Consider the following 18,231-nt stretch of genomic DNA (forward strand, 5'->3'; position numbering starts at 1 on the left):
ATATTCGAATATGGGCAAACTTTTGTTTTGACCGATGTGTATTTAGTAAAGGGCTTTTTCGTATTTCATCTTGAAAAATGAAAATTCTTCAATTCCTTATCATTTTACACCTTTTAAATCATTTTATAACTCAATCTAAGCTTAAATATCCATTTTTCAAACACTTTAAATTTTTACATATGCCAAAAAGCAGAAGCAAAGACGAGCTTGCTGGTACACGCAAAGCGGAGGTTTCAATTTTCGAAATCATTGCCAATTTTTTTTTTAATTTTTTTTAATTTTTCCACAGTTCACTAAATGCCATTTAGATGTAAAATCCATCTCTAACAATATGTGTGCGGTTTCAATGATCCATGTTTTAGCCTCCGAGCGAAAACTTTTAGAATTAGATTTTTTAAACGTTTCAAAAAAAAACTCATTGAAAACATTACGTTTGATCAAAATAGCCTTCCTATACAAACCTTGGATAAACATTATGATGATATCTCTTTATTACATTGGGAACTTCATCTTTATCCTTTGATGCACAACAATTTTGAAAATATTATTATTGGTGAAAATATTAATATAATTCCTGATAGCACACTTACTGAATGGCCATTAGTTGTTTGTGTTAAATTTAGTAATTCAGTAACAAGCATTGGATCCTCAGTTCAAATTGTTATAATTTGACAATTTTGACACTTGGCACAGGATTAACAAGTTTTGGAGAGAATGCATTTGCAAATTGTACATCACTAATAAATATTACAATTCCAAATTCAGTTCAATTTGTTGGATCCTCAGCATTTTCATGTTGTGATGGGTTAAAGATATTAACACTTGGCACAGGATTAACAGATATTGCAAATGGCGCATTTTCGCAATGTTATAATCTTCAATGTATTTATTATTACGGTATTTCACATCCATCGATTGGAGAAAGTGCATTCTCTTCAGTTAATGCAACAGTTCTTACATATCCAACATATGATGATGCAAGATTTGGTCCATTTGCAGTGAATGATTATGAAGGAGGAGCCTGCATACCATTGTTTACACATTCATTTTCAAGTTCAAATACATATCCGCAATCGAATACATTAACTAAATCAAATACATTTACAAAATCACTTCAAAGTTATTTAACTTTATCTTTTTCTTATATATTAACTATTTCATTATCGTTTACACAATCATTTGCCATTTATGAAACACAAACGAAATCATTTTCGTTGTTTATAAGTCATTCAACATTTTCATATATTGAAACGGAATTTATTTTTTATGATTACACAATTGTTATTTACTCGACGTATTATAATTATTATTCAAATTATTACACATATATAAGTTATATTATAAATGAATCATCGAATGGAATTACAACTCCAGCTTTAATTGGAATAATTTGTGGATCAATTGCATTTGTTTTAATAATTATCGGAATTGTTATATTTTTAGTTAAATATAACAATAAAAAAGATAAAATTACTCCAAAATTACACTTCAAAGATTCAACAACATCAAGCACAAAGCAAAATGAAAATGTAAATTATTTAGTTGAAGATATTGTTAAAGAAGATGAAGATAATTGGTTATAATGCAAATATGCATGTATTATAAAAATTAATTATTTTTATTTTGATAATATTTAAAAATTTGAAATATATTTATTTGTGATTTGGTAATTTTTCGTAATAAATGGATGCTATTAAATGCACATACAAAAAAAGATATAAAGGGATCGGATAATACTTTTATGTCACCAGAGCTGCTTTCAACCTCAATTGAAATGATTGATATCCATATGGTATAAATAATTTGAGAAGGTTTTGCTTTCTCAATGCAACTGAATCACAAAAATTATAATTTACAGATCATTTACTATAAGGAACCCTAATGGGTACAAACAATTTAATTAATATATTCAATAATTGTATACAATCATATTACCAATGTTAATAATGTATCCAAATTTGAAGCAAATGGTATCTAAATTAATGTTTCAAATGCACGTGCATTTAATGGTCGTCCAGAGCACAATCAAAGCTATGGACTTGGATTTGGTTGATTAACATGTTTTGTTGTTTATCATGATTCATACTCATCTAATCTAATTAGCTGATTTAATGAAGAAATATTTATTAATTATTCAGTATTTTTTGCTTCAGTTAAATATTTAACACTTTGTTAGTTATGTAAATGAAAATAATAGATGAGACAACATTTGAATTTTATTTAAATGATATCTTCATATATATATTATGATGAAAAAGAATAACAAACTTTAATTTTAAAAAGGTTTTGATTATATTTCAACAAAAACACGTCACGTTTATTGATGCTTTTGAGTTATTTAACACATTATTACGACAAGAGTTGAAATTGCTTTTGATAATAATTTAATTTCAGTTGAAATGAGTCATCAAAACATATATTAATCAAGCTTTCTGAACTTCTTTCTTTCTCTTGAGATTTGTGTTCCTCTTAATTTAAGAATTTGCCATTCTTTCAATCTCTTTCTCAAAAATCGTTGATATTCACGTATTTGACCTGTCCTTGCAACTTCTGAAATAATTTAATCTGGCATATGTTTTACTTTAGTCGCTTAATCTTCTGGAATTTAGAGTTTATTTTGAAGATAAGCAAATTGTGTGAGGCACAAGGTTATAAAGTTGAATAGCAATTTCTATGAACTTGTTTTCTTTTAGTTTATTGAATATAAAAAAAAATCATACATTGATCAATGTTCGGAACAACTTTAAAGTTCTGATTAATTTGCATAGAATCTTTTTTGAGATTATAAACTTCGGCGTTGGAAGAGTTCAATTGTTCTGTTCAAAAAACTATTTGATATTTAGTCGCCCGTTTACTTTTGGCGGTAAAATTCGACCGTTAAAACAAACAACAAAAAAATAAAAATAAAAAAATAGAATTTTATAATTTAATAATAACAATAACAACTTATTCTCATTGAAGATTTTCAAAGAAATTTCCCCCAAACAAAAAATCATGATCAATTTCTTTGTAATCAATAAACGGATACACAACAGATTCCATGAACTTCATCCATTGTGAGTTATCATTTTTATCTTTCGGGACAATACTTGCAAAAGATATAGCAAATGAAACTCTCATTTCGCTATTATCATTCTTTGATTTGTTATAAGTTTCTGCCAACAACTTTTTGAGCTTCATAACCGCCTCATCATTGAATTTTTCTATCGTCTCCAACAAAAGTTCTTTTGCAGCCAAAAATGAAAAATTTGTATAATCACTTGAAGACAATAAGATCGAAATAATGGATAAAACAGTATCGTTATCAATTAGTTCGGAAGCGTATGAAACATATTCTACGGCTCTTTCTATTATTTCAGATTTTTGTGATTTTTCTTCTTTGATAATCTTTATAGCTCTTTCTAATATTTCTTTGTTGGCTGGAAGTGCCGCTGATAAATAAAGTAAATGTTCATCAAGTTCTTTCTCTCTAACAATGAACTTAATGACATTCTCTTCGAACTCATCTTGCCATGGAAACTTTTGATGGAAGAAAAGGCGAAGGAATTTAAGAATATGAATTCGATGTACTTTCGTAATTAACGAAGGATCTATGTCAAGTTGATAAATTTCAACAAGTGCTTTTTTCTTTGGTAGCTGATAGTCATTTGCACCCGGTGGTAGAATTGCTTTGAAGCAACACCAAAGAAATAACCATAATCCGTGGTATTTTGCAGTTATAAGATCTTGGACAGTTTGGAAAATACAGATGTTGTCTAAGTGAATAATGATTTTTTTGAGAATGTTTGGTGAAAGGCGGCATATCTCTGACATATCTTCGGGCCATAAATCAAATGCATGAGAAATCAATCTAGAAAGAATACCAATGTTGTAGTTGCTTAAGTTGCTTGAAGTATTCTCATCAAGACAATCAAAAGCATATTCTGTAATGTTTAAATTATCTGCGAATATTCGGTACAATGAAGTATTTCCAGATTGAAATAATGTCAAAACAATGTTCTTCAACTTTTTGTCGTCACTGTATTTGATGATTTCGATCAATTTTTTTGCATTTTTCTCTTGAAGAAAAAAATTTGATAATTCAGGATGATTATTCCGAAATAAAGATGTCACTCCATTACACTTCAATATTTCTTCCACTGTAACATCAGGGTGTTTAAGGGCTTCGCTGATTTCTTGGTTGGCCCTGGGATTCAATCCAAACATTCCAAATAAAAGATTCAGAGATCAGAAAAAGTAATTTTGACTTCAAAATAATCGGTTTATTAATTGAAGTTATTTTCTCGATTGATTGGGTTGCATTCAATTTTTTTATTGATTTTTTATGGCGTCCAATTTACCCAATGAGAACTACACTAATTGACTTAAAGATTATGCTAAAATAACTGTTGTTAGCAAATTGAAGAATTTTATATGGGTTTTATTAAGTGTTAAAAGAAATATTTGAATTTTAAAATGACTGTATTCAAATCACTTTTTCAATTATATAAAAAAACATGCTTTTCAATGTTGCTTCATTTCTTTGCCATGGCATTTATTCAAAAGGGTTTAATCTCCTGATGTTAAATGTTCTTGTTATTTTCATTTTTTCCTTATCTTTATCTCTTTATTTATATCATATCAGTTTATAATTGCTTCAAAACGAAAAAGTAAGTATTGAATTGTTTTGAATTATTAAATATTTTTATTATATTTTATTTTGCCACCTACAGATTTAATAAGGAAGCATAAATTAAACTTGAAAAATTTAAAAGTTTTATGCTGACACAACAGAGGATCGATTAACGATATCCGTCACTTTTTTCTTCACATGTTAAATTAACGGTCAAATTCAAAAACTGGGCATGAGCAATTCGAACAAAAATTATTTTAATGATTTGATATTACTTTTTAAAATCCGTGCAGACCCACATCACTACAATTTAGAATCCACAGCCAATGAAAATTTTCTCAAAATTCCACAATTAGATAAACAAAAGATTAGTTTTCTTGAAGAGAAAACCAAAAATTTATCTGATGTATCTAATGCACTTAAAGAAGCCAATTTTATTTATCGGTTTGATGAAGATTTTGTAACAAAATTTCCAGAAATCGAATTCAATGAGTATAATTTTATTACATTCCTATTCCAAATCATTGCATTTATTTTTGTTGACATTAGGAAACCAAGCGTTGATTTTTATTGTTCAGTTTTAGATCCTATAAATTTATGCATTATAAATAATCCCAAAATTTCACAGAAATATCATGCCCAAATTAATTCAATTTTTATGACGTTATTTACTTATACATTTAAAGCTGTTGGATTTCAACCTTCGGAAAAATATATCAAAACAACTTATTATCATTTCCAAAAAAATACATATCTTCCTTCAGCGTTTTATTGTGAGCTTATTGATTTTGTTTCTTTCATTATGGAATTAAAAAATGATTCTCATAATTTTGAATTACTTATTTTATCTTTACAAGAAAATCGGCCGATCATGCGTGGTGTATCTAATCACGTTACACTTCTTAAGATCATTGAACCATATTGTGAAAATTTTGATTTATTTAGCTTAACGGTTCTTTCATTAGTATCGACAAGAAACGTTTCGATCATCACCAAAAACGAAGTTAAGTACATTGTCACCAAATTTCCACCTAAAATCATAAAAAATTTCTCATCAGAAAAAGTCGAAGAAAATGATCGACAAAATGAAGTTCCAATTTTTCAAACTCATAAAATCGAAGTAAAGCCATTTGATTATCGAATCATTGAAGGGAAAAGTGATTTTTCGAATGGTCTTATTATGAAATTGATAAACTCGCCAAAGTATAATGGATTAACGAGTGAACATTTTGCTTTATTACCTGAGGAAAATCTGAGTCCACTTAAAGCGTTAAGTACTTCATTTAAATTTATGAGCATCGATGTTTTAACTGAATTTTTTACGAAGTTTTCGAAAGATCTTTATGAAATTAAAGATAAGAATAACTTCATTCCGTGTTATGTTTCGATGATTTATTTACTTTTTGATTTTTGGGATAAAGAAGAAATAATAACGCCGATTAAAAAAATGGTTTTTAATGATGTAATCTTTAATACGAATCAAACTTTATTTGGCCCTTATTTAATAAATGATGAAATATCAAAAATCCGAACTTTCACTGTTAAAGCATTTAAGAATTCATCCGAATTAATTGAGCTAATTAAATGTAATAAAGAAAACCCATTTTTTGTTGCCGATATATTTCTTAGGCTCGAAAAACTTGATTCGTTTTATAACAATGATTTTTTAAGAATTATATCTGATTGTTGTGCTAAGTTACAACTTCTTGACTTAAAAGAACATTGTCAACATATAGAATCAGCACGACATATAATGTTAATATTACTTGGCGATATTTTTTTAAATACATATGATTCATATAAGTATTTCGAATATTTCATGAAATTTTGTTATGAGAAACAACTTTCGAAAATAATAATTTGGTTATTTAAAAAAAGTACAACATATCAAAAAGATTGTGGTAACTTAACACATGTTTTTAATTTTATTTTGAAAACGTTGAGAGTTAATACTGATATGTGTTGGGAATTAATTAAAGCAACTTCTAAGATATTTGAGAAAAGACCTTATTTAAAAAATTCGATTTTAGATTTTTTGGATATAACAATTGATTTTTTAAATGAAGTCCAAACTAAAGAAGTTTTAGATTTAATATTTAAGTATTCAGAAGAAGTTAATGAATTACAAATCGAAAGAATTAAAACACTTTCTGATTCTATTAATAAAATTGATCCTAATGAATCATTTGATAAATTATGTATAATATTAGGACAAAAATGTAATACGAAATCAACTGTTCGACAAGTTAATTTCTTTATTATAAATCCTTATGTAATACAAATTATATTACTTACATATGGTTTTACTAATGATGTTATTGATTTGTTTTATGGTTTGGCAAGTTGTTCATTAACAAATATATTATATTTTCATAAATTTAATGTCGATGAAATTATCCTTAAAAGATTAATAACGAAAAATAATGAAATTGAATTTAAAGGGAAAACTTTCCAAATCAAATTACAAAACAAAGAAAAAACAATTGAACTTTTATATATAATTTTGATTTCACATTTTGATGAAGAAATATTTAAAATAATTTTAAAGAATTTTAATGAATTATTTTGTTATCTTTTATATTCATTACAAGTTTATAAAAGAATTACACCTAAAGTATATTCACCTTTTGGAATGAATATTCCAATTTATTCAAGTAATTCAATTAAAAGTAGTATATTTAAAGATTTCTCTATATCTTTTTATATACAATATGATTCAACTGTTACACATTTATATCCTAAAGAAAAACATTTAATGTTTTCTATTTCTGATAAAGAAAGAAATGAATTAAGATTCCAATTAATCGATACATCGATAAATGTATCATTTATTAATAAATCTTCTGTCTCTGATGTGAATATTTGTCGTTTAATGTCTTATGATACTAATTGGCATTTAGTAGTAACTAATTATAACTCACAAAAAAATATATTTACAACTTATTTAGATGGTGAACATTCAAGTAATTCGACATTTGTACCTATTAAATTTAAAAAAGGTTCTTTAAATATAAAAATTGGAGGAAAATCAACTGAAAACATTCAAATATTTAATAATAAAAACTTGAAATTATATGGAAACATTGGAAATTTATCATTTTATAAAAATAATATTGAACAAGTTAACATGGGTGAAAACATTTCATTATATGAAATACCTAAAGATTGTTCATTCACTTTAATGGATGAAAATAAATTCGAATGTTATAATCCTTTAATCGTAAATCAAAACATTGATACATATATCTTAGGATCAAATGCTATTGGACACATATTAAAGTTTTTAAGTCCTCAAACAGAGAAACGAATAAATTATCAAATATTAACATTAATTAGTTATTATGTTAACGAATATTCATTTTTTGAAGAATCGCTTTTAAATTTCATTGAAGACCAAAGGAATTTTAATGATTCGAAATTATTTTTTATTATTTATGACTTATTTAGTAAAATTAAAGTCAAAGAAAAACAAGAAAAATGGTTTTCATTATTTATCATTTTAAACATTAAAATATGGAAACAATATAATAACTTTCCACAAATATTACATTTCTTATCGAATGAAATGATATCTCAAAACCAACATATCTTAAAAGAAAAGTCATTTTTTAATGATCTTTTGATCCAAATTCAAACAATCGACAAGAAATATTGGGATAAGTTCTCGCTTCTAATAAAACGAATCGCTTTCGTTAACTTCGATCAATTTTCTTTCGATTCTTTCGCAAAAAACTTAAACAAATCCGTCGAAAAGTTTCCGATAATAATACAAAATAATAAGAAATCAAATAGACCAACATTAATTAATCGAATTCCTTTATCTAATTTCGATAACATAAATTCGTTCATTCCTCGTTCCGAAATATCATTCATGAACATTTCCAATTTCATTTCGAACAAAATAAATGAAATCGATTATTGCAAAGAAAACCAAAAATTAGTTCTTTCTGATTTTACGATATTTTTAATTGATTTAATTAAAGATATCTCAAAAGTTATAAAATCATTTAATAATAATTCGGAGTTTGTTTCATTATTATTTAAGTTTTTAGCATTTCCAAACGTGAAAGTTATATATAATATTGTTGTCTCTATTTGTATAATAACTGAAAAGGATTTCCATAAATGTGTGTTTAGAATATTGAAAAATATACCGCGATATTTATATTATGATGTGTTAAAATTATTATTACCTGAGATTAAAAAATGTCCGTATTTATTATCTTTGATTTGTGCACTTGTCTTTTTCGAGGCTCCAAAATCAATCGAATTGATCGAATATTCAACTTTCGACGCAATTTTGGGTTCTTCTGATGGTTTTTGGTATTTCTTTCCAATCATTTTAGTGTTTTTCTTAGAAAATAATTTCCAAAAAACGATTTTACAATTCGTTGCTTTTTGTTGTGGCTCTAACGTTAAAACAATTCAAAATATCTTGAATTTAATGGCGTATTTCTCAACAATTTTCCTTTGCGAATTCAATTCTGATATTATAACGTATTTTTACAGCGTCGTGTTGGAATTCGGTCAAAAACCAAAATCACAACTTTACAAAAATGTTTTCAATACTTTATTTTTTACGCTATATGACAAAAATCCAAATTCATTATACTTCCATACAATTGATGATATTTTGGAATTCTTAAAAACAGATATTTCTTCTATCAATGTTAAATATTATTTGGCCGTTTCAAATAATAAAATCATGAAAGAAACTTTGGTAAGTTTAATCGATTCGAATATTTGTAAAAATAATAAATCATTATCAAAGACTTATACATATTTAAAGGAATTTAAAAGAGAAAATAAAGAAAAGAAAATAGTAAATATTCACGCGTTCGAAGAAATGACAGAACATTTTTATTCGATACAAAATAAATATCTCGACCACTTTAAGGAATCAATTAAAAGTCAATTCGCAGCAATGCTGAAGGATTATTACTCTTGGGAATGATCTCAAAATGAATTGTTTAGTAAAAATTTATTGAAATTTTGTTTTTAGGAATGTGTTGTTTATGAAATAATTGTTTGTATTAAATCGCTGATATTTATCATTATTATTGTTTGTATTAAATCGCTGCTTTTAAGTGAAGCATCTGAAAAAGTCACATCGAAATTGTTGAAGAGAAGAATTAAGACAGAAACGAACAATTTTTCATATTTTAATTACAATGAAAATGAATTTATTAAAACACAAAATTATAATTTTGTAACGAATATATATGAAATTAATATATTACCAAAAATAAACCAAAAATTAATAATTAATTTAACTAATGAATTATCAGTTAATTACAGCGATGTACAATTCGAAAACAATAATTACATTAAATTAATTAAGAATCAATTAAACGAAATACGAAATCTTAAACATGAAATAATTCAAAATGACGTAAAATACGAAACACTTAAAGAGAAATACAATCAAATCAAAGAAAGTTTTAGTGAAACAATTTCGAATTACATAAACACGAATTCAAATCTCAAAAACGAAAACATAAAATTGGAACAAATTAACGAAGACTTAAACAACAAACTCAAAAACATATTAAAATATTATTCTAAAAACATACGGAAACAAAAAACAAATAATTTATCGATTTCTAATTTGATGAATATTCTTACAATAAAAGAAGAAAACAAAATTATAAATTTAAATGTTTCGAATCCAAATTCATTCGATGTAATAAATATAATAAACTTAAGAACAACTGGAAAAATTACACAAATTTCATTAGCGCCAATTAATAACTTCGAGCCACTCTTCATAACGAAACCTTTAACATATGAATTTATTTATCAAAAACCAAATTTAACATTTTCATTTAATTCATTTAAAGTAAATAACATTAATACAATTGACGAAATATCAAATTCTCTTCATTTGGAAGCAATTCCCGAAATTATTAATATTCGTCCAAAAATTTTAAACAATTTGAAGATACAAAAAATTAATGAAAACGAAATATTGAATAAAAATAATGAAGTTTTAAATATTTCGTTGCCTTTGGTGAATGAAATAGATGATAATGAAATGGAGAATATGAAAAATGAACTCAAAAGCGAAAGAAAAGAAAATGTTAATGAAATTGTTGAAGAGAAGAATTAAGGCAATGAATAAGGAATTGGCATAGCAAAACGCAAGGCAAAATGATTTGTTGGAGGAACTATCAAGAGTTAGAACAAATTATAGAGAACTCCTTGCAAAATGTAATTAGAATATTTGTAGAAATAAAATATTGTTTTGTTTTTTTAACATGTTTTTGATAGTGAATTCTTCTGAAAAAGTCGTTTTGAAAAATGTCTATCGAGGAAGTTTTGTCTGAAAAAGTGGAAATTCACTTTTGCATTATCTATCGTTACCTCCTAAAAAATAAAACTATAACAAAGAGATGAAAAGAAGGAGGTTGATCATCCAATCACATATTTTTACTATAGTAATATTATGATAATTTTTTTATGTTTTGCAAAATAAACATCATGTTTTAGTAAATAACTTTTAATAAATATTTTTTTGATCATGAATTTTCCTGTTGACAAACACTTGTTAACTATCAAGAAAATTGAAAATATTTAAGACCATTAATGAATACTAATAGCAAATGAAAAAATTAACTTTTTATCATTGAAGAAATATGGATTCAAAAAGTTCTATGCGGTGGATGCATACTCCTTTTTTCATTTTTCAAGTAAAATTGTAAGCTTTCATACATCCAGCTGACCATGGTCTATACTAAAAAAAAACTTTTTTTTATACTTTGTTTGATTGATGAACGCTCATCATTTTAGGAAAACAACAAGAAAATTATGATAAACTTTTACATAATGATTTTGAACTTCATAAATATGTTAAAAAAAATGCGTTAATTATATACAATAAATTAAAGTTATTTTCATAATAATTTACTTTTTGTTCAAACTTAATTTAACACAGATAAAAGCAGAACTACTCAAGACGAACACTTATTTGAAATTGAAATATCTTTCTTTTGATTTTTGAAAAATAATGCATTTTTACCATAATATCTCGAAATTTCCAATTTTTTCTTTAATATAATTTATCATTTACTTTTAGTGTTTATGATTTGGATAAATTGGATTTATTCTAATAATCATATAATAGAAGAAACATAAAATTTGCTAAATAACATAAAAGTTTGTATTTATTAAATTAATAAACAAATTAAAATATTTTGTTCTTAAAATATGTTTATTTATATCTGACTGATAAATTTTTCTTCTTTGAAATCGTCTGCAAATGGATCTTCTTCGATATTTGAATTATTAATACCAACTGAAAATGTATTATCTATTTCATTAATTTTATTATTATTTTCATCTGAAACATTCATTTCTTCTTCATTTTGTTTCCGCTTCTTATTTTGATATTTAATCATAAAAATTATAATTATCATTATAAATATAATAATTATTACAATTACAACAACAATTATAATGATAATTAATGTATTATATCATCATTGTTTATTATTACATCTTCGATATAAGAAATATAAAAGAAATTTGAATAATACGTAAAATATTCTGGATAATATATAATTGTATAATTATAATATATGAAATCGACATAAATATATTTAGTTTCAGATTCAATGAAAGTAACTGAATAAGATTTTAAGAAAGTATAATAAATTGATAAAGTTTTTATAAACGATAAAGAATAAGTTAAAGTAATAGTATTAACAAAAGTAAAATTCATCGAAAATGTATTAAAATATGTATTTGAATCAAAATTATTTTTTGATTTCGTAAATGTGTTTGAATTAGCAAATGTATTTATGTTAGTAAATGTATTTGAGTTAGTGAATGTACCACTTTGTGTGAATGTGAATGCGCGTGTTGGCGGGAGACATTCGTCAAGTGTTGTTCCCTTAGTAATTTCCATATTTCCAAATGTTTCATTTTGATATGTTTCTATTGTCATAACTAATGTCGCATTTATATTAACAAATGCATCATTTTGGATAACTGGTGAAATTTCTCCATTAAAATAAATACAAGGAAGTGATGTACAATTAAAAAATGCACATGAATTAATATATTGAACATTTTCATCAATAAAAATTCTTTCTAAATTATTACAACTTGCAAAAGAATAATTCATAATAGAAATGACTGAATTAGGAATTGCAAATGTTTTACTTTTCATATTCGGATAACTAATAATATATGTAATTTCTTTATTATATAAAACCCCATCATTTTCATAATTCGAATATCCAATATTTTCTTCTGAAACATTAATAAATTGAAGATTTGTACATTCTAAAAATGGATTTCCAATCGAAGTAACTGAACTTGGTATATAAATATTCACAAGGTTTGTACATCCTCTGAATGCATCTGAGCCAATACTTCGGACGCCTTCAGCTAATGTTATCGTTTCAAGTCCTGTACATTTATAAAATGCATTACCACTAATGGTATTACAACGGATTATAATATTATTTAATGAAATACATTCTGCAAATGCACCACCTCCAATTCCACTCATTAATTTATCTGGAAATTGGACATATTCTAATTTTTTACATGATGCAAATGCTCCACTATTTATATTTCCAACTGTTTCTCCAATTATTACTGTTGTTAATAAAGGCCATTCTCTGAATGCATTACTTTCAATCTCGCCAACATCAATAATTATAACACGTTCTGTATCATTCATATAATCATTTGAAAAATCAATGGAATCAGATATTGTGAGTGTTTTTGTCTCTTCGTTATATGATTGCTTTGTATTCACAAAAAATATAATCATTAAAATCAGAATAACTTCGTTTTTTTGATGAATGTTCTTCTGATTAAAATAAATTTTGAAAAAGAAAGTAAAAACAAAAAATATAAATACGAACAAAGTTATATTTGAATATATAGAAGGAATTAATGCATTAAATATCTTTGGTAGATTTCTAAGAATATTATTGCTGCAATTCATTGATAAATTACATTGAAAACTTTCATTAAAATGATATATATTATGCATAATATGAAAGATTGCAGTTATTTTGGAATAAATATTTGAAATTATTAAATTTGGAGAAACGAAATGCTTAAAACCTATTCTATTGTTATTTAGAGAATTATTGAGTGAAGCGCATTGCAGTAAATGATTTATGTTGTTTGCTGTTTGAATTTTTTGTAAAAATATTTTACTCTTTATGAGTTCTCTCTTGTTACTTGGGATGTAATGAATGCTTTTGTTTATCCAAAATAACGTTATAAAAAATACCAGATACATGAGCTGGAAGGAAACATAAGTTAACAAAAATAATTTTTTTTCTAATGATACAAAATACATAACAACAACTTCTATTTCTTGTATGCTTTTTCTATGTCCCTACAAACGAGCCAGTATTTTAATAACTTATTGGAGTTTGTTTCATAAGGAAAAAATGTTTTTCTGCACCAAAATTTTTCTGACAAAATAATTTGAACGAAAATATTAATGCCAATATGCGAGGAAATGAAACCATCCCACAAATCAGGCATATGCACATGCTTGTTCATTGTTTTATTTTCAGTGAGAGAATCAAAATTATATTTATTTGAAATAAAAACATGTTTGTTGAAATTTATGAGGAGGATGAAAGTGCCAATGTGAATCAATGTTATCATCAATTGAGAATATCCATCATATTTCATCGATTTGGTATATGCGTTTCCAATATAAATCTGGTTTGGTTGTAACGAAAAACCTCTAATTTTTCATTAGAAATGTGTGTAACAACTGTTGTTCAATGTGACATGTGAGTTTTCATCAAAATTATTTTGGATGCCGAGGCACACACATGAAGCATTAGGTGACATGAAAAGATCTCATTTACTTGCTCACAAGTGAGGAATTGACATTTGAATGGATTTAAGGGAAAACGACAAGAAACAACCAACTTTTTATGAAAAGAAATTTCAAATTTCGATTGAAATAATAGGATAATGATGATTAATCATTAAAAAAAGATATACTTATCTAAATGTTTTTTCTTCCATTTGCAAATGGATCATCTTCAACATAGCTCGTACTGTTGAATGGTTTTCTATGAACTCGTTCTGGCTTATATTTAACGGTCTATTGTCGAACGGTCCCTATTTTCTAAACGGTCGTGAGGAAAATTATTAGGAATTGACATTTGAATGGGTTTTAAGTTATTTATATTAGATTTTATTCAAAAACTTCTATGCACACCAACACATCTTTTATAATTATATATTTCTAATTTAACATTATATTTATTTCATCATTGCTAAATCCAATTTCTCTTAAGACCGTAACTAAATTTTGATTTTTTTGGAAATTTTTATGTAAATTTTTCAATAAGTTTTGGATATCTTCTCTTACCAAAAATGCCTTAAACACATTCATATGTTGTATTGTATCATCGAATATCTTAATAATCTGATTAATCTGATATAAGACTGAAACTAAAGTTTCATAAATTATAGAAATGTCTTTATCAAGATTATCATCATCATCATCAACATTATCATCAATTAAACTGAAATCAAATTGCGAAATCTTATTTATTAATGTACATGTCATATCTATCCATGGATTTACTTGAATCCAATCCATTTGGATTTGAAAAACTGATACTTTTTCGAATGCTTTTAATATAAACAATAATAATTTGCGCGCTAATTTTATCCCATCGACAAAAGGATAATTTTCTAAGTTATTAATTGAATCTAGTATAACATTTTCCATCATTTGTCTACAAAGAATTTCGACATTTTGATCGGAATAAAATCCAATAATATATGTAGTAATTTTTATAAATGACAAATAAATATTAAAATCATTTTTTCTTGTATTCATTATATTTAATATAAGTTTAAATAATATTGGAAAAGAATGTGATATTGGAAATCTTCTTTTCATTAAATCAGTCAGTGAACGAAATGCATAATTAATATTAATATTATTCATTGGATCATTTAAAAATAAAAGTATCATTTCTAATAACTGATTTAAATATTTATCAAATGCATAAATTGATGAATAACTGATAGCAATTATAGTTAACACATCTAATATCATTGGGTCATGATGAATATTAAAATGTTGAATAAACATTTCTAAATCAGAACTAAGATATGGTAACATTAAATTTTGGCCTTTTGTACAAAATTCGGGATATATTGAGAAGATATCTTCTTGGTTTCGATTTAATTCAGGTTGTTGAAATGACATCATGAAAAAGGTATGAAAATTAGCAATAAGTGCTTCCAATTCATTATAATTTTTTAAATGCTCAATCATATGTATTATAGTTTGGCCAACTGCATATGAAAAATTCGGATTTGGTGTTGTTAAAAGTTGTAATAAATATATAACATATTCACTAATATGTGGATAAAAATTAATATTGATTAAGGTATTAAATGCAGAAAACGCAGTAGAATTTGAAATTTGTATCGAAGACATTATAATTGGAACACATTCACTGACTTTCATATTAAATGCATCTGATTTTTTGGCTATTTCACATAAAAGTTTTAATACAGTATCACGTAAATATATTTGGGTACTTTGAGTATTAAGTACTGAACATGTTTTTTCATATATATTAAGTATTAAGCTTTCAACAGGATTATTTGGATCATAAATATCACAATTTTCAACAACAAATAAATATAAATATAATGCAAGCGCACGGAGTTGTTCATTTTGATTATTTATTTGTTGATCCGCATTTTGTAGATATATATTAAGAGTTAATTGTGGAAATTCTTTCGCTAAAATACCTAAAAGTTGTATTGATGAACTTGTATATCTATCGGTATCATAACTATCAAAGAATTTAACAGTTAACATTATTGATGCTTGAAGAATTGGTTGAAGACAATTTTGAATGATTCCATTATTAATTTGATTCAATTTTTCTGATATAGCAATCGCTCGTATAAATTCAAAGATTTCATCATGAAGATTATCATCATTAATTTGCCCTAAATCTGTAAGTGCTGCGTTTATAGCTTTTTCAGAAATAGATTGAAATGCTTCAACATAAAAATATTTTGCCAACGCATAAACACATTTATATGCAGCTGCTTTAAGTTCAATAATTCCAAGAGCTTGGAGAATTACATTCGTTAATTGACTGGCAATTACTGCTTCCATATAACCATTAATCATTTCACTAAGAATGTTTATATATAATTTCGGTTGAGCTCTACTAAAAATGAAACAAATAATCGAAGAATTCATGCGGAACATTTTTATTCGACGCTTATGAATATCTCAAACATTTCGAGGAATCACTCCATAGCAATCTTTAACTGATGATTATTATATTTGGTAATGATCCCTGAACTTATACTTAATAGAAAGCTATTCAATATGTGTTTTTTAAAAAAAATGCCAGCACCTCACAATTACCTGAAAAAGCCGCATACTTTGAATACTTTACACGAATAGAAATTTTCAATCATTGCGGTTTCATTCAAAAATAAATGCCATTTCAAAAAGTGTCATCCAAATGGAAGTAAAATCTGTTGTTTCTGGTGACTCAGACAGTGGCATAAGTGCTTTGATGTATGCATACCAAAATGGTAAAGCTCCGGGGAGATATATACCAACAATAATTGAAAATTATACTAAAAAAGTTAATATTGAAGAGCATACAATAAAGCTAAAAGTATGGCAAATAGCAGGTCAAGGTGATTACGACAAGGTCAGACCACTTTCTTATGCTAATGCAGACGTTATTATAATATGTTTTTCTCTAGTTTCTCAAGACTCTCTTCTTAATGTAGAGAAGATATGGTTACCAGAAGTCAAGAAATTTTGCAAAGGAGCAGCTTATATTTTGGTAGGCTTGCAAAGTGACCTACGGGATGAGAATTCTTCAGAAGAAATAGTTACAACAAAGCAAGGAGAGGAAATGAAAGAAAAAATTGGTGCTTATGGTTATATCGAAGCATCAGTGGACAAATATTCAAATATAAATGAAGTCTTTGAATTAGCACTCAGGGCCGTAATTGCAAAACAACAAAAAAAGAAGGGATGTGAAATTTACTAAAAAATTATATTTTATTATAATCCAACTGTATTCATTTAATATTTATCAATGATTGATCATTTTTATAAAACGAACCCAAAAGAAATAAAAGAGCTGTTAAACATTTTTCTTCTTAGTTTTACGTTAATAAATGTAAGCTTGCATTTATTTTTACTTAGTTGAAATTACAGCAATTGAAAAAATTCAACATGAATGCACAAGCATGAGAATTAAAAATAATCATCATAGAATGTCTTGTATTATTATTTTAATAACCTAAATAAAGATAACATCATTAATTGACACACTAAATCACGCATTTAAAAAATGTCAACAGCATCAATGTGTGTGTAATTGCAAAGTTATTTCGATACGCTTATAAAATTAATTATTTTATTAGTTAAAACAAAAATTCATAAAAAAATAATATCCATTGATTTACATAATAAACAAATAACATATTTAGACAGATTTTGCAGCCATGTTTGATGGTATGTGGTCAATTTCTTGATTAAATCTTTGGGTGTAAAATTGAATTCCTTTTGAAATTTTTTTTAATTGTTTTATGAAATCTTCTTGAGGGCTTTTTGTTATGTT

The 18,231-nt window shown here is 25.7% G+C and overlaps 2 protein-coding genes across 2 annotated transcripts; one reads left to right on the forward strand and one right to left on the reverse strand.

Moving 5' to 3' along the window:
* Positions 1-2,952: 2,952 nt before the first annotated feature.
* On the reverse strand, positions 2,953-4,206 carry GO595_003866 (uncharacterized protein; the record flags this gene model as incomplete). The annotated part of the gene is made up of 1 exon (XM_067916934.1): positions 2,953-4,206. The coding sequence occupies one exon, from the start codon at positions 4,204-4,206 to the stop codon at positions 2,953-2,955; it is 1,254 nt and encodes a 417-aa protein (XP_067776153.1).
* A 12,906-nt stretch (positions 4,207-17,112) lies between these two features.
* Positions 17,113-17,655, forward strand: GO595_003867 (GTP-binding protein rhoA; the record flags this gene model as incomplete). The annotated part of the gene is made up of 1 exon (XM_067916935.1): positions 17,113-17,655. One exon carries the CDS (start codon positions 17,113-17,115, stop codon positions 17,653-17,655), a length of 543 nt encoding a protein of 180 aa, XP_067776154.1.
* Positions 17,656-18,231: the final 576 nt, after the last annotated feature.

This window comes from Histomonas meleagridis (assembly GCF_020186115.1).
Source record: "Histomonas meleagridis strain 2922-C6/04-10x chromosome Unknown contig_23, whole genome shotgun sequence".
Lineage (NCBI taxonomy): Eukaryota > Parabasalia > Tritrichomonadida > Dientamoebidae > Histomonas > Histomonas meleagridis.